At 40.7% G+C, this 27,033-nt stretch overlaps 1 protein-coding gene across 2 annotated transcripts in view; it reads left to right on the top strand.

Annotated features, from left to right (window-relative positions):
* Window positions 1-27,033, top strand: part of P2RX4 (purinergic receptor P2X 4) — a 53,157-nt gene that overhangs the window by 7,847 nt on the left and 18,277 nt on the right. For both annotated transcript variants that reach the window (XM_073676295.1, XM_073676296.1), the window contains exons 3-5: window positions 20,348-20,419; window positions 20,699-20,771; window positions 25,486-25,582. In XM_073676295.1, the coding sequence (XP_073532396.1) occupies window positions 20,348-20,419; window positions 20,699-20,771; window positions 25,486-25,582 (242 nt within the window). The remainder of the gene's footprint in view (window positions 1-20,347; window positions 20,420-20,698; window positions 20,772-25,485; window positions 25,583-27,033) is intronic.

Genomic DNA, 27,033 nt, shown 5'->3' with positions numbered 1-27,033 from the left:
GAGGACGTCAGAGAGCAGCGGCACATTCTCACTTCCTCTGGATGTCTGATTTGTCTAAAGGAGGGGAAAGTTAAGTGGCCGCTGATTGGCTGCAGGGAGAACTAGTGCCGACACCGTTGGAACAGCACCCGCACCGGAGGAGAGTATAGTGGTTATTATTTTCTAAGGAGGAGCATAGTGATTGAGAAGGATTTGTCCAAGTAGTGGACAACCCCTTTAATTCTGCTCAATATTTAAAAAAAATTAACTCCTTACCGACATCTACTGTACATGTACTGTGCAATTCGTTAGCTTGTATATGGAGTGGGCTCATGACTTGAGCTCATCCCATGCCCGGCAGGTAATTGCTATGTGTTACAGCCAAGACCTGCCTCTAACAGCCATGGGTGAAGCTCTCGATTGGTAACTTGTTAAATGCCACTGTACAGCGGCATTAACAGTTCGCCGGCATGGAGGCGTGTCACACTATGCGCCCATCAGCATGCACATCACGCTGTTGTGGGGTTTCCAGTGGGTTGCTATGACAGCCGGGCTTCTGCTTAAGACCTTTGTGCTTGTCATTACGGTGCTCTCTTGAAATCCAGCCTGTGACCGGGCTTCAAAGGAGACTGTGATTTTTACTGTATGCAGCAATACTGTGGTATTGCCGCAGATAGCACAAGTGATCAGACGATCACAGGTTCAAGTCCCCTGAGGGGACTAATAAGTACAGTGAAAAGTGTAAGAAAAAAAAAAATTACCCCCAATTAAAGACAAATTAATAAAATAAATACACATGTAGTATCACTACTTCCAGGCAAGTCCAGTGTATCAAAATATAAAAATGATTGGTAAATACCGTAAACAATAAAAAAAAAAAAATGAAATAGTCCTCCATATTAGTAGAATACACAGCCCATATCCTTCATATAATATAATGCACAGCCCAGGGCTGTGGAGTCAGTAAGCCAAACCTCCGACTTCAACTCTGACTCCTCAATTTCCATGACACCGACCAACTCCGCTTCCCTCATACATGGCTCATGTTTAACCACTTCGCGCCAGAGCCTGTTTTTGCCTTCGTGACCAGGCCAATTTTTTCAATTCTGACCACTGTCACTTTATGAAATAATTACTCTGGAATGCTTCAACGGATTCCCCTGATTCTGAGATTGTTTTTTTCGTGACATATTGTACTTCATGTTAGTGGTAAAATTTCTTCGATATCACTTGCGTTTATTTGTGAAAAAATCAGAAATTTGGTGAAAATTTTGCAATGTTCAAACTTTGAATTTTCATGCCCTTAAATCAGAGAGATATGTCACACAAAATAGTTAATAAATAACATTTCCCACATGTTTACTTTACATCAGCACAATTTTGGAACCAAAAGTTTTTGTTGTTAGGAAGCTATAAGGGTTAAAAAGTTGACCAGTGATTTCTCATTTTTCCAACAAAATTTACAAAACCATTTTTTTAGGGACCACATCTTATTTAAAGTGACTTTGAGGGGCCTTTATGACAGAAAATACCCAAAAGTGACGACATTCTAAAAACTGCACCCCTCAAGGTGCTCAAAACCACATTCAAGAAGTTTATTAACCCTTCAGGTGTTTCACGGGAATTTTTGGAATGTGGAAGAAAACAATGAACATTTAACTTTTTTTCACAAAAATGTTACTTTAGACCCAGTTTTTTATTTTTCACAAGGGTAACAGGAAAAAATGGACTACACAATTTGTAGTGCAATTTCTCATGAACGCGCTGATACCCCATATGTGAGGGAAAACCACTGTTTGGGCGCACTGCAGGGTTCGGAAGGGAAGGAGCACCATTAGACTTTTTGAATGTAAAATTTGTTTGAATAATTAGCGGACTCCATGTTGCGTTTGGAGAGCTCCTGATGTGCCTAAACAGTGGAAACCCCCCACAAGTGACACCATTTTGGAAACTAGACCCCTTAGGGAACTTATCTAGATGTGTGGTGAGCACCTTGCACCCCCAAGTGCTTCACAGAAGTTTATAATATTGAGCCGTAAAAATAAAATTTTCACATTTTTCCCACAAAAAATGTTTTTCATCCCCTAATTTTGCATTATCATAAGGATAACCGGAGAAATTGCACCATGAAATTTGTTGTGCAATTTCTCCTGAGTACGCCGATACCCCATATGTGGGGGAAAACCACTGCTTTAGTGTACGGCAGGGTTCGGAAGAGAAAGGAGCGCTATGTTGGCTGAGATAGGTTCCAGACACCATGTCACATTTGAAGAGTTGCTGACATGCAGAAACAGCAGAAACCCCCACAAGTGACCCCATTTTGTAAACTACACCTCTCAAGGAATTCATCTAGGGAAGTAGTGAGTATTTTTTAATTTTTAAATTTATACCATTGGGCAGTGAAGAAAACATAATTATATTTTTACCACAAAAAAATGTTTTACCCTCAGATTTTACATTTTCACACCTGGCAATGGGTAAAAATGGTGCCGAAATGTGTCACACAATTTCTTCTAAAAGTGGCAATACCCCATATGTGGCTGTACCGTACCATACCACTTAGCCATACGGCGAGATCTGGGAGGGACGGAGCGCTATTTGACAATTGGAGAACAAATTATTGTAGAATAGGCATTTGGATTTTCTGAATTTCTTTTGGGGGGCATGGGGCCATTTCGCTTTTCCAGAGCCTTTCTGCTACCAGTAACTTGGAAGTCCCTTATATTTTTAACAGATGACGGACCTGAGTGGGGACTAGCTTTTTTTGAGGACTGAGTTGAAGCTTTTATTGGAAACATTTTACGTAACATTTATCCGGCGCTCTAGACTGAGCACTTACATCGGGGTTTCCATCTAAATTTCCAAGTGATGTAATTCAGATGAAACCCCTGCGGGATCCATTCACTGTAATGAGGCAGCAGAGTTACTCTGGACTCCGTCTGGCCTCTGTTTAGCGGTGTCCTTTTTTTCTGAAGTGCACAAAACTGTGGCCAACCGCACTTTTATGCACGTGTAAAAAAAACCTGACACCGTGGGATTACAGGCCAGACGGCATCCACAGTGGCCTATATCTGCCTCATTACAGGGAATCTTCCGTCATGGGTTCCATCTGAATCACGTATTTCAGAGATTTACACGGAAACTCTGGTGTAAGTGCTCAGTGCAGAGCGCAGGATAAATGTGAGCAGAGCCTTACTGCGATCTTTGGGAGACATAAATCAGTAGCTGGTGAAGAATTTGTTTTATTTATTTTTTACGCCGTTCCTCGTGTGGTATAAGTGATGAGATTACTTTATTTTTCGAATCGGTGCGATTACAGAGATACCAGATTTATATTTTATGACTGACAGCTGTCACAAACTAAAAGACGATTTTTTTGCAAAATCTAGTTTTTGCATCGCCATATTTTGAGAGCTATAATTTTTCCATATTTTGGCCGACAGAGTCATGTGACGGCTTGTTTTTTGCGGGACGAGTTGACATTTTTATTGGTACCATTTTAGGGTACGTGACATTTTTTGATCGCTTTCTATTCCGTTTTTGGGAGGTAAAATTAAGAAAAACCAACAATTCAGGAACTGTTTTTTGAGGGTTTTTTTTATGCCGTTCTGCGTGTGGTAAAAGTGATAAGGCAGCATTATTCTTTGGGTCAGTACGTTTACAGCGATACTACACTTACTGTATATTTTTTTATGTTTTGGCGCTTTTACACAATAAAACTATTATAGAAAATTTTTTTTTTGCATCGCTTTATTCTGAGAGCTATAACTTTTTTTATTTTTTGGCTGATACAGCTGTATGGCGGCTTTTTTTTTGCGGAACAAAATGACGTTTTCAGCGGTAACATTTTTATTTCCATTTTGCTTTTTGATCGCATTTTTTTCCACTTTTTGTTTGGCGATATGATGAAAAAGCATAGTTTTTTGCTCCGTTTTTTTATTTATTTTTATTACGGTGTGCACAGAAGGAGTTAATTAGTGTGACCGTTTTATAGATCGGGTTGTTTCGGACGTGGCGATACCAAATATGTGTACTTTTTTTTTGTTTTTGCATAAATATACGGATTTATTGGTTTAATATTTTATTTATTTTTTATTTTATGATTATTTATTTATTTTTAACAGTTTGAAACATTTTTTAGACTTTTTTTTACATTTTTTACTTAGTCCTGTATGGGACATTAATTTTTATTTTTCTAATCACTGTTCTCATGCAATGCAATAGACATGTATTGCATTGCATGAGAGCTTTGCTGACCGTTTCACACTGTCTGTCTCCTGCTAGACTTCAGCTACAGGCTGAGTCTAGCAGGACACCATACATGGCAGATTCGGAGGCGGTCATGTGACCTCCGGCTGCCATGACAACGTCAGGTCCTGTAAGACATCAGGGGGCCGTCGGAGAGGTAAGTGGACGACCCCCTCTCCTCTCACTATCTTCTAAATGCCGCGATCACTATAGATCGCGGCATATAGAAGATAGCAAAGGGTTAACATCATTGGGACCTGACACTTAGATCTGGAATAGGACAGACATTTATAGGACATTTCATAACTTTCCCAAATTCTTCTGAAAAAATATTCCCCACAAATTGCATTGAACGACTGTACCCAATTTATTATATATTTTAGGAGTTGGTCCATTTTATACCGACTCCGATTCCACTAAAATGGACACAGACTCCAACTCCACGACTCCGACTCCATAGCCCTGGCACAGCCCATAGTCATCCGTGTGGTATAATGCACAGCCCATAGTCATCCGTGTGGTATAATGGACAGCCTATAGTCATCCGTGTGGTATAATGCACAGCCCATAGTCATCCGTGTAGTATTATAGCCACCATGTACTCACATTTATTTATTTATTTTAAAAATACTCACCTTCCCTCCTCTCCCCCGCCACAAATCATCCTCGTCTAAAGCCGATAGTTGACTTCAACGCGCAAGCGATGGGAGCGCATGACGTCCCTGCTATTCGTCCCCAGTAACGTGCACGTTAATGTCAGCTGCTGGACTCTGATTGGCAAGCAGCGTGTATTGCCGCGCATAGACCCGATGGGTCTGTGCGCCGTAATACACTTAAAGGGGTTTTCCCACAAACAAAAGTTCATTTAATAACTGGTTGTGTCTGACCATGTACGGAACATACCACAGCTCCTCGGCAGGGGAGGAAGCAAAAGACAATACAGACATTACAGCAGGGGATCGCAGAGCATTCATTTTGTGAGGTAAAACATTTCACTGCCTGTTTTTAAACAACATTTTACCTCACAAAAAGAATCAGCTGCGATCCCATGCTGTAATGTCTGTATTGTCTTTTGCTTCCTCCCCTGCCCAGGAGATGTGGTATGTTCTGTACACAGTCAGACACAGCCAAATATTTGCTGGCCTCGGCGGGCCTCTCTTTCGCCTGGCCCAGTTGCACCTGCGACCTAAGTAGTTACGCCCCTAGTTACGGGTCTCTAAAAATGGTGACAATCAAAAAAGATTTTTTTCTAAATTTATATTTAATTAATTTTTTTTCAACACTAAAATAATGAAAAAAACTGAGAAATTGAGTATCCCTGTAATTGTGCTGATGAGGCAAATTATATTGGCAAGTGATTTTTACCACACAACGTCTGCTGTAAAAACAATTCTCAAAAAACAATGTCAGACTTGAGGGGTATTTTTCCCCACTCTTGGAATTTTTTCCCCATTTTTTTTCAGTACACTATGTGGTAAAATGAATGGTGTCCTGCAAAAAACAAACCCTCACGTCTATGTGGACAGAAATAAAAAAGTTATGGCTTTTGGAAGAAGGGAAGAGAAAAATCAAAACAAACGAATGGAAATTGGCCACGGTGGGAAAGGGTGAATGTTAAAATAAAATGGGATAATTAAAGGGGTTGTCCACTTCTTTTTATGATGCCCCCAATGTATCCCCCCGGGGCCCATAAGGGTTTTTGTAAATACCTTGCAGTTACTGCCTGTGAGCGGCGCTATCACTGGCCGCTCACAGTCGTCACGTGACCCCCGGCTGCAGCCGGCTCTGATATCCGCTGATGTCACGTAATGATTCCGGATGCAGTCGGGGGTCCCTCTTCTGAGTTCCACGGTGGCTACTGGGTTGTGGGCGGGGCTACCCCACGCGTCATACCTGGCATCCACCGTGCGCTCTGCCTCTCCTCATTCATTGGGAAAGCGTGCGGTGGATGCTGGGTGTGACGCGCGGGGTAACCCTGCCCACTGCCCAGCAGCCACCGCGGGGAGCGCGTCACTGATGTCACGCCTCACTTGACGTGACATCAGTGGAGGGTCACGTGATGCCTGTGAGCGGCCACCAATAGTGCCGCTCACAGGCAGTAGCGGCAACAGAAGGTAGTTACAAAAACCCTTATGGGCCCTACAGGGATACATTGGGGGTATAATAAAAAGTTGTGGCCAACTTCTTTAATATTGAACACAATTTCTGTATATCGATTCGGCCTTTCACAATAAACAGTATCTCATGTGGCCCCTCGAGGACATTAATTGCCCACCCCTGGTCTAGAAGCATTCCTCTTTCTTCTGTTATTATAAGGTTATCGATTGTGGACTTATTTTCTGAAGGAAGTACGGTAATATTTTTCTATAATAGCGAGACATACGGTTTATATATAAACTGCTACCATCCAGCGAAATTATCTTGACTAAATATTTACACTCTGATAAATTTGCATACATTACTCATGTGTATTCTTGTGTTATGCAAACTACAGTTGTATGTAAAACAAAATGTACACTTTGCTCTGTGGCTCCGAGCCATGTGTTTTCTGATCCATACTTGGTTTGCCAAAGCCATTAATACAGATCTCAATTCAGATGAGAAAAAAAAAGTATTGCTCACAACAGCAACACAAAGAGAAGGGGGAAAGGGAACCCAGACTCTAGGGAATGGGGGAAGTGGAGACCTCCTAGGCTGATCTGATATCACCCTGTCTCCACTAATGTCCCTATATTTGTTTCTCACCAATTGCCGCACGCGAACCTAAACCCTGTATTTCTCTATCGCTTGGTCCTGTATAGGGAAGGGGGGAATGAACACAAGTCGATCTCCACTAACGACTAAAGACAACAAGGGAGACAAACAAGGGGGAAAGTAGCTTGGCTTTAGTTGACTTCAGAGAGAGAACTCCAAGCATCCTCCTATCACCACAGAGGAAGATAGCAGTCTGAGAGCTCCAAGCATTCACAAGGAAATATGTGAATATCACCGGCACGTTCCTGCTGCAAAGTGAAACTCTTTAAACACCCAGGCCAGGGTGTCAATTAGCAGTAAGGAGGTAGCCGCTGGGTCCTAGAGTGAAACAGCTAGGAGGGTGTCTATAATGCCAAACGAAGAGATCTTCTGCAACCACCTGCAGGGCGACTGTCACATTTGACACACCCGTGACACAAAATAAGCAGCATGTCCATTCTTTGTGCGTTTTTGCCTGCGTTTTTCCTATACAATGCATTGGAAAAAATGCATGCCAAAAAAGCCTCAAAAACGCTGTGGAATTTCCGCAGCGTTTTTGCTGTCAAGAGGTGCAGAACCTTGCAGAAAAACTGCGGAAATTTCTGCAAGCAAATTCTGATCGTGAGCACATACCCTTAGGAAGTGAAAATGCTGGCACATTCCCCTTGAAGAATACTGTATGTGGTAATGCATTGTACTGTTTTGATTGTGGTTTTATCTATTTGGTAATTTGCATTGCTATGTTTTGAAATGTTGATGTATTCGTTTCCTGCTCCATTCATAGAAGTAAATTATAACTCAAAGGGACAAAAGTGCGAACATAAACCCTTTAAAACTGGTAAATTTTAATGATAAATATTAAGACACCTAAAGACCCTAAAGTGAACAACACTAAAATATACAGTCTGAAGTAGCCAGACTAACTGGGAAAAAAAAAGCAAGTGAAATCCACAAATTCAAACCTAGTCTTGTCTCCCTTGCTTGTGGATAAAGATACCTAGATAAACGGCATTACATCTGTCTCTTTGTATATCAGATAAACATCAAATTGCAACGTAAGTTTGCCAAGATAGGCTGTGGAGTAACAATCATCCCCAGGTGATACCACATGGGACCCTATGTAACCCTGAGAGCAATGTCTAACTGCCCTACCTAGCAGCGGGGTTTGGCACCCTAGATGACGAGGTTTTAGCGCCTCTGCTCCACGTCGGCTGTCACTCACTTTCTCTGTATAACACTACGGGAGCCTTAGCTAGACATAGATCAACTGTCTAGTAAGGGGAGATGGGGAAAACAAAATACAGGGTTTATGACATCATTTTGATGTCTGTAAGCGGAGATAGTTTCCATGTCTCTGCTCCGACGCGTTTCCCCTTTATTGGTTCATCAGAGGGCCCAGATCCATGTTATTCTAAGTATTCTAATATGTAGATGTTATGGTAGTCAGAAGCCCATGCTGGTATAACTAGGATAAGCACTTGTGCTATTTAAATATGGCTCCAAATTGAAGACTGCCACCCCCATGGGGAGGAGTCTGATCGGATAACACCAGACTCAAACCCCCCCCCCCCCCATAGGCCCAACCCAGGCATCAATACATTTGAGAGGGAATATCATATGGTGATCCCTCACCAACCTCCAATACACCTGAGGTCTTACGTACTAATGTGCTTGTTCCATACGCCATTGCCTAATGCTTCATAGAATGGTGCCCCGGATCGCATTGGTGTGTCACAAACGAGCACGAACCAGAAGTCTATGCGTGCAAGCTGAGACGCACTCAAATGCTCTGCCCATGCGCGAACAGCGCAGTCACAGACCGGAACCGGAAATAGTTTGTGTTCCTCACTGGAACACATGATCCCATGCGTCCACGTGGGTAGGGTGCATGCTGGGACAATAAGAGATTCGATACAAACCAGTATTCGTTTCTTGCCAAGCAACATCTAATTAGCAACAGACAGGATGGGAGGAGTTATATGGGCACTAGCTAAGGCAGATTTCCTGTTCTAGTTAGATAGGGTTTAGCAACTGAGAATTACTGACCTATGGTCTAGCTGCTTGCAGACCTGCATTAAGGCTAAGTGCCCAAGTTGCGGAACTGAAGCATATTTTTTACGCTTCTCCCTGGCGGGAAAATCGCATGCGGATTTTACATGCGGTTTTCCCGCCAGGTAGAAGCGTTTGTGAGGCGTCTTTGCATGCATTTCCGCATGCGGGTTATCAAGCACTTCTCCCAGTGATTTAAGCATCACTTGGAAAAGTGCTTGACAACTTGTTCACACTATATAAATCCATGCAACCGGCATGGATTTATATAGTGTGACCAAGTAATAGTTAAAAAAAAGAATCAGAATGGTAAAAAATAAAAAAAAGAAAGTTTATACTCACCTACCGATGCATTCTCGGCCCCGTCCGGAGTCTTGAGCGGCTCACGCTGTTGTGTGCAGGACTTGCGGTGACGTCATTGAGTCATGTGATGGGTCACATGACTCAATGACGTGGCAGGTCCTTCACACAACAGCGCGACGGAGGGAAAACATCAGAAGATAAGTATAAACTTTATTTTATTCTTTTTTTTACAGGTTCTTTGGTACCCAGGTCTGGATGAGAGTCTCCTCTCCTCCAGACTTGGGTACCATCCGCATGCGGAAACGCAAAATTAATGAACATGCTGCGGATTTTTGACCGCAGCTTATACGCTGCGGAAAAATCCGCAACATGGGCATTGACCTTGCGGAATGCCATTGGGGACCATGGGGTACGGATATACATGCGTTTTACAAGCGTTTACGCTGCGGAAATTCCGCAGCATATACGCTTGTAATACGCAACGTGGGCACGCAGCCTTAAAGGGTTTTCATGTGCCAAGAGGCAGACTCGAGATGTCAGACAGTACGAATCCAAGTGAAGTGAAGAAAAAGTGGGAAGTCTGAGGTCAGAAAGGAGTCATACAACCCCTGACAAAAATGATGGAATCACTGGGCTCGGAGGATGTTCATTCAGTTGTTTAATGTTGTTGGGGAAAAAAAACAGATCACAGACATGGCACAAAACTAAAGTAATTTCAAATGGCAACTTTAGGGCTTTAAGAAACTCTAAAAGAAATCAAGATTAAAAATGTGGTACTCAGTAAGGGTAATTTTTTTCAGACCAAGCAGAGGGAAAAAATTATGGAATCACCCTGAAAATTTTCATTTCCAAAACTAACACCTGCATCAAATTAGATCTGCTCGTTAGTCTGCATCTAAAAAGGAGTGATCACACCTTGGAGAGCTGTTGCACCAAGTGTACTGACATGTATCATGGCTCCAACATGAGAGATGTCAGTTGAAACAAAGGAGAGGATTATCAAACTCTTAAAAGAAGGTAAATCATCACGCAATGTTGCAAAAGATGTTGGTTGTTCACAGTCAGCTGTGTCTAAAATCTGGACCAAATACAAACAACATGGGAAGGTTGTTAAAGGCAAACATACTGGTAGACCAAGGAAGACGTCAAAGCGTCAAGACTGGAAACTTAAAGCAATATGTCTCCAAAACAGGAAAAGCACAACAAAACAAATGAGGAACGAATGGGAGGAAACTGGAGTCAATGTCTCTGACCTAACTGTAAGAAACAGCCTAAAGGAAATGGCATTTACATACAGAAAGACTAAACGTAAGCCATCATTAACACCTAAACAGAAAAAAAACAAGGTTACAATGGGCTAAGGAAAAGAAATCGTGGACTGTGGATGACTGGATGAAAGTCATATTCAGTGATGAATCGCGAATCTGCATTGGGCAAGGTGATGATGCTGGAACTTTTGTTTGGTGCCGTTCCAATGAGATTTATAAAGATGACTGCATGAAGAGAACATGCAAATTTCCACAGTAATTGATGATATGGGGCTGCATGTCAGGTAAAGGCACTGGGGAGATGGCTGTCATTACATCTTCAATAAATGCCCAAGTTTACATTGATATTTTGGACAGTTTTCTTATCCCATCAATTGAAAGGATGTCTGGGGATGATGACATCATTTTTCAAGATGATAATGCATCCTGCCATAAAGCAAAAACTGTGAAAACATTCCTTGAAAGAAGATGCATAAGGTCAATGTCATGGCCTGCAAATAGTCCGGATCTCAATCCAATTGAAAATCTTTGGTGGAAGTTGAAGAAAATGGTCCATGACAAGGCTCCAACCTGCAAAGCTGATCTGGCAACAGCAATCAGAGAAAGTTGGAGCCAGATTGATAAAGAGTACTGTTTGTCACTCATTAAGTCCATGCCTCAGAGACTGCAAGCTGTTATTAAAGCCAGAGGTGGTGCAACAAAATACTAGTGATGTATTGGAGTGTTCTTTTGTGTGTTTGTTTTTCATGATTCCATAATTTTTTCCTCAGAATTGAGTGATACCATATTTTTTTCCCTCTGCTTGGTCTGAAAAAAATACCCTTACTGAGTACCACATTTTTAATCTTGATTTCTTTTAGTGTTTCTTAAAGCCCTAAAGTTGCCATTTGAAGTGACTTTAGTTTTGTGTCATGTCTGTGATCTGCTTTTTTTTCAACGACATTAAACTACTGAATGAACATCCTCCGAGATCGGTGATTCCATCATTTTTGCCAGGGATTGTAGCAGAAACGAGGACGAGGTCCTAGGTGCAGGCCAGGAAGGCCATTGTGATGGTACGGAACTTTGCTCAGGGAAAGCCGAAGACAGGATTGTTGGGAAGTGAAAGGAAGGAATTGCATAACCAGGACTCTAGGAAACGATTAGCTATACTAGAGAAGAAGCTAGAGTGTAAACATACTGCTACACGAGTTCTCCTGGAGAGCTGAAGATGCAGTGGCGCAGCAAAAAGAATGTGTGGTCCTGATCAAATGGACTTTGGTGGTACTAATGAGGAGTCATACCCACGTACCCCAGCCAGTAGGTTCCTCTTAATTCTACTGGGAACTGAAAGTAGCTGTGAGGGGCTGTAACTTTACTCATCAACCCGTGCAGTCCTGACAGGGGAAGATGGAGCTTCTCATGATGGTTTGCTGGACTGATGAGAATTGTGAGAAAAGCAATGTAACTGAAAAGAGCCTATTCCTGTATTTTGAAAGTGAAGTATTGTGCATACTATCTGATGTACATAGTTCTTATCAAGTTACTGTTCAGTAAAGAAAAGTTTATTGTTGGACTTGGCTCGCCCTCACTGATCTCTGTCACATCTGGTCCTGGCCTGCAAAGTATAATGGCACCATGCTGTCTGAAGAGGTGTATCGCTGAGGTTACTACTGCACATACATGCCCCGCCACATGAAAATGGGGATCCTGGCTGGGTGTAAGGTGAGTGCCTGAACCACGGCTACTTCTCACCGCCACGTTACAAAGCGACTAAAATAATGGGAACACCATTTTTTTTTTTTCTTTTTTTAATTTCTTCTTTTTGTTTTTTTTTAACTGGGAAAACACCTTTAACTTCCTTTTAGGAGGATTGCAGACATTCTACCAGACCGCTATTTAAATGAATCCTAAACTTAACAGGCAATCAATGATTCTTTAGTTGTTCTCTCTAGTAACTACAATCAGTCATCAGATATCACAATACAAACTGTAATCCTCTTCTCTTTTTTTTTTTTTTTAATATTTTATAGTAGTCCTTACTTATTTTAAAATTAGCACTTTGAATCCAGCACCATCGTTTTAGTATTAACCCCTTTACCCCCGAGGGTGGTTTGCACGTTAATGACCAGGCCAATTTTTACAATTCTGACCACTGTCACTTTGAGGTAATTACTCTGGAACGCTTCAACGGATCCCCCTGATTCTGAGATTGTTTTTTCGTGACATATTGTACTTCATGATTGTGGTAAAATTTCTTCGATATCACTTGCGTTTATTTGTGAAAAAAAATGGAAATTTGGCGAAAATTTAGAAAATTTTGCAATTTTCAAACTTTGAATTTTTATGCCCTTAAATCAGAGTGATATGTCACACAAAATAGTTAATAAATAACATTTCCCACATGTTTACTTTACATCAGCACAATTTTGGAACCAAATTTTTTTTTTGTTAGGGAGCTATAAGGGTTAAAAGTTGACCAGCGATTTCTCATTTTTCCAACAAAATTTACAAAACCATTTTTTTAGGGACCACATCACATTTGAAGTCACTTTGAGAGGTGTTTATTACAGAAAATACCCAAAAGTGACACCATTCTAAAAACTGCACCCCTCAAGGTGCTCAAAACCACATTCAAGAACTTTATTAACCCTTCAGATGCTTCACAGGAATGTTTGGAATGTGGAAGAAAAAAATCAACATTTAACTTTTTTCACAAAAATGTTACTTTAGACCCAATTTTTTTTTATTTTCGCAGTGGTAACAAGAAAAAATGGACCCCAAAATTTGTTGTGCAATTTCCCCTAGGCACGCAGATACCCCATATGTGGGGAAAAAACACTGTTTGGGCGCACAGCAGGGCTCGGAAGGGAAGGAGCGCCATTTGACTTTTTGATTGTAAAATTTGCTTGAATAATTAGCGGACGCCATGTTGCGTTTTGAGAGCCCATGTGTGCCTAAACATTGGAGCTCCCCCACAAGTGACCCCATTTTGGAAACTAGACCCCCCCCCAAGGCACCTATCTAGATGCATAGTGAGCACTTTGAACCCCCAGATACTTCACAAATTAATCTGTAAAAATAAAGTGTTTTTTTTTTTCCAATTTTTATTTTTACGAATCAATTTGTGAAGCACCTGGGGGTTCCAAGTGCTCACTATGCATCTAAATAGGTGCCTTGGGTGGTCTAGTTTCCAAAATGGGGTCACTTGTGGGGGAGCTCCAATGTTTAGGCACACAGGGGCTCTCCAAACGCAACATGGTGTCCGCTAACAATTTGAGCCGATTTTCCATTCAATTTGTTAGCGGACACCATGTCGCGTTTGGAGAGCCCCTGATGTGCCTAAACATTGGAGCTCCCCCACAAGTGACCCCATTTTGGAAACTAGACCCCTCAAGGATTTTATCAAGGGGTATAGTGAACATTTTGAACCCAGAGGTACGACACAGAATTTGATAACATTAGGTCATCATATTGAATAAGTTGTCATTAGTCTTGAGCGCAAGTGCTCGCTACTTGAGTGTACATCGGGTACTCAGGTATGCACCATGTACTGCGTGTGCTCGAGTGACATGCTCGAGTCCCTGCCCCGCATGTTTCACGGTTATTAGACACCCCAAAAAAAAACATGCGGGGATCGCTCGTGCATGGCAGGCAATCCCCACAAAGTTTTTTTGGCCATGAAGCATATGGGGCGGAGACTCGAGCATGTCACTCAAATACCCACGATACCCAATGCATACCCAAGCACGCGATGCAAACTCAAGTAGTGAGCACTTGCGCTCAACACTAGTCGCCATATCGTGATCTTTTTTTCTTACTTTTGAAAAAAATCACAACCCCAGCCCTAACCCTAGCCCCAACCCTAACCCGAGAGTTTATTTTTTACGCCGTTCCTCGTGCGGTATAAGTGATTAGACGACTTTATTCTTCGGGTCGGTGCGACTACAGCGATACCAGAATCATATGGGATTTTTATGATTGACGGCTTCACACACTAAAAGACGCATTTTTTGTAAAATCTAGTTTTTGCATCGCCATATTTTGAGAGCTATAATTTTTCCAGATTTTGGCAGACCGAGTCATGTGACGGCTTGTTTTTTGCGGGATGAGTTGACGTTTTTATTGGTGATATTTTCAGGCATGTGACATTTTTTGATCGCTCTCTATTCAGATTTTTGGAAGGCAGAATAAACGAAAACCAACAATTCAGGAATTGTGTTTTGTTTTTTTTTTGTTTTTTTTTTATTCTGTTCCGCGTGTGCTAAAATTGATAAGGCAGCTTTATTCTTTGGGTCAGTACGTTTACAGCGGTACCACTTTTATATCGTTTTTCTATGTTTTGCACTTTTGCATAATAAAAGCAATTTTATAGAAAAAATTATTTTTTAGCATCGCTTTATTCTGAGAGCTATAACTTTTTTATTTTTCGGCTCATGGAGCTGTATGGCAGCTTGTTTTTTTGCGGGACGAGATGACTTTTTCAGCGGTACCTTTTTTTTTCATATTCGTCTTTTTGATTGCGTGTAATTCCATTTTTTGCTTGGCGGTATGGTGATAAAGCATTGTTTTTTGCTTTGTGTTTTTTTTTTTTTTTTTACAGTGTTCTCTGAGTGGGTTAACTAGTGGGACACTTTTATAGGTCAGGTCGTTCCGGACGCGGCGATACCAAATATGTGTTCTTTTATTGTTTGTTTGGTTTTTTTTTTCATAATAATATTTATTGATGGGTACATTATATTTTTAATTTTGGTGGATTATTTTTTTTTTAAATATTTTTACAATTTTATTATTATTTTTTTTCACTTTATGACAGTTTTTTTTACTTTTTTACTTTGTCCCACTATGGGACTTTCACTTTTTTTTTCTCTGATCGCCTGCATGGCACAGGAATGCAGCACCATCCCTGTGCCATGCAGGCAGTCAGCGCTGGACAGGGAGAAGATAGTTTGGAAATGCACTGCGCATGTCCAAAAAATCTTCCTGCTGTCTGGTGACCCGGATGTTGTCATGACGACATCGGGTCGTCATGGCAACATCCAGGAAGCCTCGGCAGACAGCGCTGGAGGCCGGAAGAGGAGGTGAGTACACCGATCACCTCCCCTTAGCCACCGCAATGCTGCGATCGACTTCGATCGCAGCATTGCGGGGGTTAATGTGCCGGGAGCGGTGCGGGACCGCTCCCTGCACATAGACCCGGGTGTCAGCTGTGACAATCAGCTGACACCCAGCGGCGATCGCGCCTGCACAGCCTGTGTGCGGGCGAAATCGCCAGGGCGTATTAATACGTATCTGGTCCATAAGGCCGAGGGCACAGATACGTATTAATACGCCCTATGTCGTAAATGGGTTAAATCTGGTTACTGAGCAACTGTAAACATTTAGAAAGTACAGGCCAAAGTTAAAAAAAACAAAACCTCATCACCTCACCTTTTAGTATACGTGCAGAAGCTATCACACAAATTTATCATACATATACAGTTGCATCTCACTAAATTAGAATATCATCAAAAAGTTAATTTATTTCAGTTCTTCAATACAAAAAAGTCAATCTCTTATATAGTCATTACAGAGTGATCTATTTCAAGTGTTTGTTTCTGTTAATGATGATTATGGCTTACAGTCAATGAAAACACAAAAGTCATTATCTCAGTAAATTAGAATACTTTATAACAGCTTGAAAAATGTTTTTAAAATGCGAAATGTTGGCCAACTGAAATGTAAATGCACTCAATACTTGGTCGGGGCTCAAGATTATCTATGGGGTTAAGGTCAGACGAGTTTGCTGGCCAATCAAGCACAGTGATACTGTTGTTTATAAACCAGGTATTGGTACTTTTGGCAGTGTGGACAGGGGCCAAGTCCTGCTGGAGAATGAAATTTCCATCTCCAAAAAGTTTGTCAGCAGAGGGAAGCATGAAGTTCTCTAAAATATCCTGGTAGACTGCTGCGCTGACTTTGGTCTTGATAAAACACAGTGAACCTAAACCCACAGATGACATGGCTCCCCAAACCATCACTGATTGTGGAAACTTCACACTAGACCTCAAGCAGCTTGGATTGTGGCCTCTCCACTCTTCCTCCAGACTCTGGGACCTTGTGGAGTGTGTCACTGACTGGCTTCTGGACATCTGTCAGGTCAGCAGTCTTCCCCATGATTGTGGAGCATACTGAAACAGACTAAGGGACCTTTTTAAACGATTAGGAAGCCTTTGCAGGTGTGTTTTGTTAATTATTCTAATTTACTGAGATAATGACTTTTGTGTTTTCATTGGCTGTAAGCCATAATCAACATTAACAGAAATAAACACTTGATATAGATCACTCTGTTTGTAATGACTATGAGTTTCACTTTTTGTATTGAAGAACTGAAATAAATTACCTTTTTATGATCTAATTTTGAGAGCTGCACCTGTACATGCCATATATAGGTATACATATAGATAGTCAAGTTACAATTTCTATATCTTCTCATACTAACAAAAATGACATAAATAAGGTGTCTTTTTGGAGTTTGATAAAAAAAAAAAAATGCACAGAGCATGAAGTTTTCCTAAGCTGCACGTTATCACCACCAACCTGTACAAATGTAGTTCTCCTAGAGATGTGGGGATTCTCAAAAGATGCTCATGGTTTAAAATCTAGGTAACCAATCATTGTGTCCAGCTAAAAGGACTCGTAGCTTCTCAAATTAAAGTTAAGAGTCCATTTTAGATTAATAATTTCCTCCATTTGGATGAGACCATTTACACAATTAAAGAGAACCTGTGGTTTTGAACATTCAGTCTGATCTACCAACAAAATGGTATAGACCAGAGGACACTAAGCAAATTGATATACTGAATCTGATCTCCGAAAACTAAGTTGTAAAAGCCTCTTCTCCTTGCAACTCACCAAGCCCTGAGGGTAGAAGGCAGGATTCAAAGGGCTGTCCTCCCGGGTATCAAAGTACTATGGTCCTTCAATCCCGACGAGAGAAGATACAGACTGATCACTACAGGCTGTTCTCTTCATCACTATTGGGGTGAAACAGAGGGCTCATTCAGCGCTGTTAAGCAAATCTAAAGAAGAAAAAGAGGCTAGTAATCTACCAGCTAAACTATAGGTAAAAACAAGTCTGAAACCCAGCTGTGTCTGCCTCCAACGTGACACTAAGCTAAACTGAGTAGCTTGATGCAGGCAGACCATGTGTAGCCTGTTGGGGAGGAGTAAACTTTTATTTAAATCTGTATTCTTCGTGTCAGCAGATTTCACCTATGGTTTCTGTGTTCCCCAGTGGGACCCTGTTCAGATTGACATATAAAAACAAATAATGCACTTGTCTTTTGTATAGGACATTATACCAAACTGACTAATTTGCCCTCAACTGCTCTGTGTATCCATTGTGAGAAAAACACAATACAAAGGTTTGCTGTTAAAGTGAGAGCAAAATCTGGCGAGATCCTCTTTTCTGGGAGTTACCAACTTAGAGAAAAAAAAGATCTGATTCTATACAGTATCTGAATGGAAGAAAGGTATATTGGAAAGTGGGGAAAGGGCAACGTCTAGAAATTGACAAAAAATTGATGGACCATTTCAGGCCCTCTGACTTTGCTCCAGCTTGTAGAATTTGTATTGAAAGGGAAAGTGTCTTTGATTTGGCTTCTTTTGAATCTACCTGCTGCACAATCCTAGAGCAATATTGTTGGTAGCTGCTGAATTCTGAGCCTCAAGATTTGGAAGGCGGACCCCAAGTGCATGAAATCTATTACAGGCCTTCCTCTTCAGGGTTTTTGCATGTTCAAGGGCTGAATTGGACAAGATTATTTCTGACTCTACCAGCAGAAAGAGCACTTTGTTCTGACATCCATTTTGTTCCTTTCGACAGTTCTTGTCAGGAGGTGGCCTTGACCGCCGAGACAGACCCCTAGCACAACAAGGCTACAAGAGACCATCTTTTATGTCAACCCCACCTCGGTGACCACTTGGTTCAAGGCCTCTAGGTTTAGAGGCAACACATTTTTTCGGCATGAAGGACTGTCACCCAGGGGCTCTATTCGGATGGGCAGCTATTTTCCTCCCTTAAAAGACGCATAGCTTTGTGCAGTCAACGACACCTCGGTCACCTACGGTTACTAGATAGCATTTACTGCCCTCCCATGTAACAGTTTCTTCAGATTGTGTCATCCCCCCCCTGCTTTACCTTCAAGGGCTCCATTTTGACAATTTGTTTTTTTTTTCAGGTAATATCTAACCTTCTCCAGGCTTGGGTCATTATACCAGTCTTTCCTTGGGAGCGCTTTAGAGGTTTTTACTCAAATCTATTCTTCATACCCAAGAAAGTCAATTCAGTCCAGCCCATTTTGGACCTAAAGTTACTTAACGCTTTTTTTTTTTAATCCCAAAAGTTAGGGATCTCCTAAAATTCTAACTGACCTAGCATATCCATCCCACAACCAGCCCCATATGAGTTCACCACACCAAGGGGAGGTATAGGGGTGTAACCTTGATCTAATAAAAAGCAGAATTTGGGTGTCTGGCTTTGTCATTCTGGAAAACATAGTTCGCTGTGAGAGGCTCATTGGAAAGTCAATATAGGCTTTTAGGATTGCTACTTCCTATAGGTGGCACTAGAGTTCTAGTACTCTTCCGCTCTGAAGATAATTTGCATATTTACCAGAGGAGCATTGCAGCTTAAGTCTCCTCACCTTGACATGCTTAACATGTCACTCTCTCACCCAGCCAAACTATATCTTACACTTTGCACTGACGAGGGGCAGAACCCCAAAACAGTGTCTGCAAATTGAGGTTTTGGCTATTATCCGAAGTCATGTGACAAGGCTTGTCGGAGAGTCAGTATTGACTTTTAGGATCGCTGCTTCCTATTGGTGGTACTAGAGTTTTAGTTCTCGTCCTCTCTGAAGAGACCATTTGCATTTTTCCAATTGTAGCCTTTCTGTCCATAAAGAGCCATTCCTGCAACACCAGGTTTAGTAATTCTTTCGTTATTCCTTTTTACGCTATGTAATTTCATATGCTGTATTGTTTTGTTCCCATTTTGAATCCTCGTTGCATACTTTTTATAAACGCTGCCTAACTTTCTGGATTTCTGTAACTGATGTCCAATCGGCCTGTATGGATGATTTGTAATGGCAGCTAGTAATTCCTTTTTGTTATTGTGGAGTTGGCAGTGATCGTACTGGGGTATGTATATGTGTGTGGAATGGGAGGTGTAAATACCATACACCACCGTGAGTTCCCCCAATAACTGGCCTAGTAGTGGAAGTAGCCACGTCCATCCCTAGTCAGTCAATTGGATAATTGTCCTGACGATTGGAGGCAGCAAAATTCTGTTCTCTTGACAAACCGGCGACAGCTGGTGGATCTGCGTGAACTTCCTGGTGTAATTTCTGGCAAACTGGTAACAGTGACGGGATCTGCGTAAGACCCTCCCTCCCCTCCAGCTGTTATCTCTGACAAAGAGCATTATTAAAGGGAGCGGCTGGGGGAGAGAAAAGGTGAAGGGATAGGGGTTGAGAGGGAGTTGAGTTCTGCTTGATGGATGTAGTTTATTAGCAGGAATCAGAGTTTGTAGGAGGCTGTAGGTGTAGTGATGTGGCAAAAGGAGTATGGCTGCTGTATTCTGCCCATTGTGACCAGATTTTCTCGAATTTGCTTTATTACTCTAACATTTTCAATAAAAGTGTACTGTTAAAAATATGCTGGTCCACTTATCCACTGTAATTTGTCCCCTAACAGGACAGAACCTGTGTGTTAAGAAATATTTTACTAAATGTTATTTATTACAGGAAGAAAATGCTTTCTTTGTCACGACAAATCTAATTCTGACACCAAATCAAACCCAACGCCATTGTGCGGAGGTGAGTTTTTCTCTCCGTGATTTGCATAGATATCTTTTTAAGTTACATTAATAAAATTAGATTATCAAGAGCTAACAATCAAATACTCTAAAAATAAGACGTTCAAAGTGTGTCCTGCAGCTTGGACCCCCTGGCACCACTTGTTCTTTTTCTCTGAAGCACTACCACAGTATACATTCGGAATTACACCATGTCCATTGAGAGACCACTCTTTCCTTGTACTTGAGCACTTCTACACAAACTACTATGGTTGAATTTCATTTATTTTTTTATTCCTAGCTACCGGATACTTCCACAATATGCAATTCTCATCGTAACTGTACCCCAGGTTATGTAGGAACGCACAGCAATGGTATGGCCTCATATTAATACACTTGCTCTGTATGTTTAAATATAAGTTCTACAGGTTTAAACTCCGTCGAGAACATATATGAGGAAAATGTGCACAGATGACAGTGACTTTTTTTCTTTTTTGTTAATGGCACACAACTGTATTCTAGAATCATGAAAGGTAAAATTTAGAAATGTATTTATTTTTTTTTAGGTTAGTTCATGCTGCTGATTTTCAAAGCAAATTTTACTCCATGCAGCGCAACGGTTGACATCTATTGTAAATCTGCGGCATTTCTTTATTCTGCAGCATAATAACCACAATTTTGGTGTGGATTTTGTCGCTGTGAAAAAGTCAAAGCCCCCATGTGCACATACCTTTTTAATGCAATTAATACTCTCCTTGTACACTTTAAAATTACTTTACAGGGAATGACTGCTGAGCTTTGATCTTGCAGCTCCAATAACTCGCAAAGAAAGATCTTCAATGATTTCTGATTTTATAGTTTGACTGCACAATTAATTATTGCAGATAATTTTGCTGGAGGACCTTTGAGCTACTTGAAGAACACCTCCAGCAGAATATATTTTATAAAAGCATTCCTAGACAACATCTTGAATTTTAGATTCCAAACCTATTTCCAACGCTCAGTGTTTTTCTAGTACTCAAACTATGCCTTGGCACAACATCAAAAGAACGGCTAGCATCAGTATTCTGTCTATGTGCTGGGAGGACAGTCTGGTTAGCCTTCCCTCAGTATTCTCCTTAACCGCAAAAGGACACCTTTCTATCTTTTATCTGTTGCTGCATTTTTGAATTTTTCATTCATGTCAAAAAGGGCATTGAGAGCTCTGGGTGTGACAGAGTACTTCCCAAGCCTTTGCCTCCTTGACTTGTTTCCCTACCTTGGACCAACCTCTTTAGCTTAATTGATAGTTCACTGCATGCATTTCCTGGCTTCACATGTCATATACAATGAGCTATTAATCAAACTAAAGAGTGTGGTGCTAGGTGGCGAAATATTCTGCAGGAGAAAAGGTCTGGGAAGTGCTCTGTCACGCCCAGAGCATTAAATGTTGTATTTGCATATCAATGAAAACTAATTTCTAGGGAATGCAGCAACAGATAAATTCTAAATGTATCGATAGATTTACATTTCAAGCACATGCATGCCCATATATAATGTGGTTTTGGAGGGTTAATCTTAAAGACAGACTCCCTTTAAGATGCTAAATAAGTACATAGGGTGGCTGTATCCTGATATTCAACTGTAGTTTGTCTAATCATTATGCAGGCAATTCAGGTGTCTGTATGACACAATCTTATCCCCATTGATTCATGGAGTGTCACCAATGTACTGGTCCTAATGGGGTACATCTGAAAGCCACAAGAAAAGCTACATGTATGAAATTGAAGCACTGTATTTATTTAAGGGTTAGTTCTGCTCTGCTCAATTTTATTTTGATTCTGAAAAAATACACAGATCTGTCAAGTTTAAACTGTAATCCTCATGTGTTGATCTTGAGAAAGGATAAAGCTCTATGAGTCAGATGATTGCCTCATATAAGGGGGGAAATTGCCATACATATGGAATCAGACTAGTTCCCTCAATAACTTCCCATCACATAATTAAGTTCCTATAACCTGTAATGTTATATTTTTTTAAGAGAGTCTCCAGTCCCTCCTTGAACTGCTTCAATTAATTGACCATCACAACTTTTTGTGGCAGAAAATCCAAGTGTCTTTCAGAACTTGTACAGTCATGGCCAAAAGTATTGAGAATGACACCAAAATTATATTTTCACATGATCTGCTGGCCTCTGGTTTTTATTAGTGTTTGTCTGATGTTTATATCACATACAGAAATATAATTGCAATCATATTATGAGTACCAATAGGTTATATTGACAGAATGAGTTAATGCAGCAAGTCAATATTTGCAGTGTTGCCCCTTCTTCTTCAAGACCTCTGTAATTCTCCCTGGCATGCTCTCAATCAACTTTTGGACCAAATCCTGACTGATAGCAGTCCATTCTTGCATAATCAATGCTTGCATTTTGCCAGAATTTGTTGGTTTTTGTTTGTCCACCCGTCTCTTGATGATTGACCACAAGTTCTCAATGGGATTAAGATCTGGGGAGTTTCCAGGCCATGGACCCAAAATCTCTGTTTTGTTCCATGAGCCATTTAGTTATCACCTTTGCTTTATGGCAAGGTGCTCCATCATGCTGGAAAAGGCATTGTTGGGCGCCAAACTGCTCTTGGACGGTTGGGAGAAGTTGCTCTTGGAGGACATTCTGGTACCATTCTTTATTCATGGCTGTGTTTTTAGGCAAGACTGTGAGTGAGCCGATTCCCTTGGCTGAGAAGCAACCCCACACATGAATGGTTTCAGGATGCTTTACAGTTGGCATGAGACAAGACTGGTGGTAGCGCTCACCTCTTCTTCTCCGAATAAGCTGTTTTCCAGATGTCCCAAACAATCGAAAAGGGGATTCATCAGAGAAAATGACTTTGCCCCAGTCCTCAGCAGTCCACTCCCTGTACCTTTTGCAGAATATCAGTCGGTCCCTGATGTTTTTTCTGGAGAGAAGTGGCTTCTTTGCTGCCCTCCTTGAAACCAGCCCTTGCTCAAAGAGTCTCCGCCTCACAGTGCATGCAGAAGCACTCACACCCGCCTGCTGCCATTCCTGAGCAAGCTCTGCACTGCTGGTAGTCCGATCCCGCAGCTGAAACAGTTTTAAGATACGGTCCTGGTGCTTGCTGGTCTTTCTTGGGCGCCCTGGAGCCTTTTTGACAACAATGGAAGCTCTCTCCTTGAAGTTCTTGATGATGCGATAGATTGTTGACTGAGGTGCAATCTTTGTAGCTGCGATACTCTTCCCTGTTAGGCCATTTTTGTGCAGTGCAATGATGGCTGCACGTGTTTCTTTAGAGATAACCATGGTTAACTGAAGAGAAACAATGATACCAAGAACCAGCCTCCTTTTAAAGCGTCCATTGATGTCATTCTTACTTAATCATGACTGATTGATCGCCAGCCCTGTCCTCATCAACACCCACACCTGTGTTAATGGATCAATCACTAAAACGATGTTAGCTGCTCCTTTTAAGGCAGGACTGCAATGATGTTGAAATGTGTTTTGGGGGTTAAAGCTCATTTTCTGGGCAAATATTGACTTTGCAAGTACAGTAATTGCTGTTAAGCTGATCACTCTTTGACATTCAGGAGTATATGCAAATTGCCATTACAAAAAATGAAGCAGTAAACTTTGGAAAAATTACTATTTGTCTCATTCTCAATACTTTTGGCCATGACTGTACAGTAAAGAATCAACATCGATGATGACCACTTTCATTGAAATGTAGAGTATGCCCTCTTTTCATTGTTGCATATCTAGATGTAAAAAGGTCATTAGAAAGATATCTGTCCATATATTTGTGCGTTGTAATAAGATCGCCCTTAAGTCTTTATTTTTTCCCGAACTGAGTAAGACCATATTTGCTAACCTGTCCCTGTACTGCAGTTTGCCCATTCCCTTATTAACCTTGGTTACTGTTTTCTGCATCTGCTCTAGTTAAGAATAATAATCTTTTTATTTATATAGCGCCAACCTATTCCACAGCGCTTTATAATTCAGACAATTTACAGACATTATTGTCGCTGCCCCCATAGGGAATTAAGATTGTGAGCCCCAATCAGTATGTCTTTGGAATGTGGGAGGAAACCGGAGAACCCGGAGGAAACCCACGCAAACACGGGGAGAACATACAAACTCCTTGCAGATGTTGTCCTTGGTGGGATTTGAACTCAGGACCTCATCGCTGCAAGGCTGCAGTGCTAACCACTGAGCCACCATGCTGCCCTAGTTCAGCTGTGTCTACACTGGAGCCCAATATTGTACACAGTGGCTTGCATAGCAGCAAAACTATATTCTTGTCATGAGCATCGCTGCCTCCTTTTTTTTTTTTATTATTGCATTCCAAGACTTTATTTTTCTTGGTAGCAGCTGCCTGGCACTATTCACTAGAGTCAAGTTTGCTGTCCTCCAATACACCCTAGTACTTTTCAGTGGACGTTTTAGCAAGTGTTGAAGCATTTAGTAAATAATTGTAAATTTTGTTTCCTCAGCCAAAGTGAATGATCTTACATTTATCTACATACTTGCTGAATTTGCCACTTCTGCACCTAAACCTCCAGCTTTCCTACAATACCTCTGTAATATTAAAGTATCATTCTATCTGTTGATTACCTTGCTGACCTTGGCATTATCTGCAAGTATTGAAATTCTACTCTGTAAACCTTTCACAAGGTCATTATTAAACATCTTAAAAATATGAGGGCCCAATACTGACCCCTGTAGTATGTAAGTGTGAACTGTGATCCAATGAGCTTGTGGTCCATGAATATCCATCTTCGGTTTCTTATCACTGTGTCATTTATTAACCCAATTATATATTCTCCCTTTAGTCCTATTGTTCTCTTTTTACCTAACAATCTTTTATGGCGCACCATATCAAACACCTTTTTTTTTTAGATCATTTTACAGGTTGCATAAATGGATGTTCCATTTCAATTTAACTTGATTTGTAGTAGAAGAAAACTGTCAAAGGGAAAAAAAAACCAAGTAAAGTGGTTTACATAATTTTAATACTCACCGTGTGACATATTTATCTGTAATTTATTTTTTATGGTATTGGTTTTAAACAAATGTTGCAATCTTCTGTTACCAAGGAGTACAGACTGGACGCTGTGTGCCTTATAACGAGTCAGTAAAAACATGTGAAGTGAATGCGTGGTGTCCAGTGGAAAACGACATAACTGTTCCCATGTGAGTGGTACAATTTACTAATTATATACAGTAAAATTCCTCCAGCCCAGATTTTATTGAAACCTAATAGGTGTCAGGATTTTGCCAGTCATAGAAAAGTATATAAAGATGACTTGTAAAGGTAGAAAACACTTATCCTAAATAATCCACTAAGGATGTGCCTATTTGCGGTAACACTTGTGGGGTTCTTTTTCTGTTTTTGTTTTGTTTGTTTGTTTTTGTTCTTTTTTCATTCTCATTCCATGTGTGATAACTTTTTTTTTTTTCCCTCTTCATCAAAGTAGCTGTATGATGGCTTGGTCTGTTTTTTTTTGTTTTGTTTTGTTTTGTTTTTTTTTAAGATTTTTTTTTTTCTGTTACTGGCATCACCTTGGAGTACATAACATATCTAGCTCCTATTAACAATTTATGGAAAGGACTAGAAAAAAATGTTGTGACATTACTAATTTGAATTTTATGCCACTCCCCGTGCTGCACAAATGGTGTTAACTACATTTTGTGGGTCAATGTATATATCTATTTTAAAGTTGCCATTTAGAGACCCAGAACTTTTTAGTAGCAAAGTTTAAAAAAAGGGAAAAAAAAAATCTGTGGTTCAACATTTTTTTTTTTTAGGAAAAAAAACACAATATGAGCAATTTGCTCTGGCAAATGGTGGAAAATTGTATTATGATGGAAGAGAAGGGGTTAACACTAGGTGGCTCCTGCAGAGGGAGGTTTTTTTGGATACAGAGGTTGGAGACTTTTGCCCCAAAAGGGATAAATATTGTAATTTTCACATTGCAGGATGGAAGCTATTTAATTCTGTACTAATCAAATGTTGGTATTTACATGATGATGGAACAACTGTGAATATAGTGTCTGAAGAGAAAGGTGCAATGGACATCTCAGGTTATACAGGTGCATCTCACTAAATTAGAATATCATCAAAAAGTTAATTTATTTCAGTTCTTCAATACAAAAAGTCAAACTCGTATTATATAGAGTCATTACAAACAGAGTGATCTATTTCAAGTGTTTATTTCTGTTAATGTTGATGATTATGGCATACAGCCAATGAAAACACAAAAGTCATTATCTCAGTAAATTAGAATACTTTATAACAACAGCTTGAAAAATGATTTTAAAATCCGAAATGTTGGCCTCCTGAAATGTATGTTCAGTAAATGCACTCAATACTTGGTCAGGGCTCCTTTTGCATCAATTACTGCATCAGTGCGGCGTGGCATGGAGTCAATCAGCCTGTGGCACTGCTGAGGTGTTATGGAAGCCCAGGTTGCTTTGATAGCAGCCTTCAGCTCGTCTGCATTGTTGGGACTGGTGTCTCTCCTCTTCCTCTTGACAATACCCCCATGGGGTTAAGGTCAGGCGAGTTTGCTGGCCAATCAAGCACAGTGATACTGTTTGTAAACCAGGTATTGGTACTTTTGGCAGTGTGGACAGGTGCCAAG

This window comes from Phyllobates terribilis, unplaced genomic scaffold, assembly GCF_046119375.1.
Source record: "Phyllobates terribilis strain yellow unplaced genomic scaffold, ASM4611937v1 Scaffold_1__5_contigs__length_1240528914, whole genome shotgun sequence".
Classification (NCBI taxonomy): domain Eukaryota; kingdom Metazoa; phylum Chordata; class Amphibia; order Anura; family Dendrobatidae; genus Phyllobates; species Phyllobates terribilis.
This window is presented reverse-complemented; position numbering and strand designations above follow the sequence as displayed.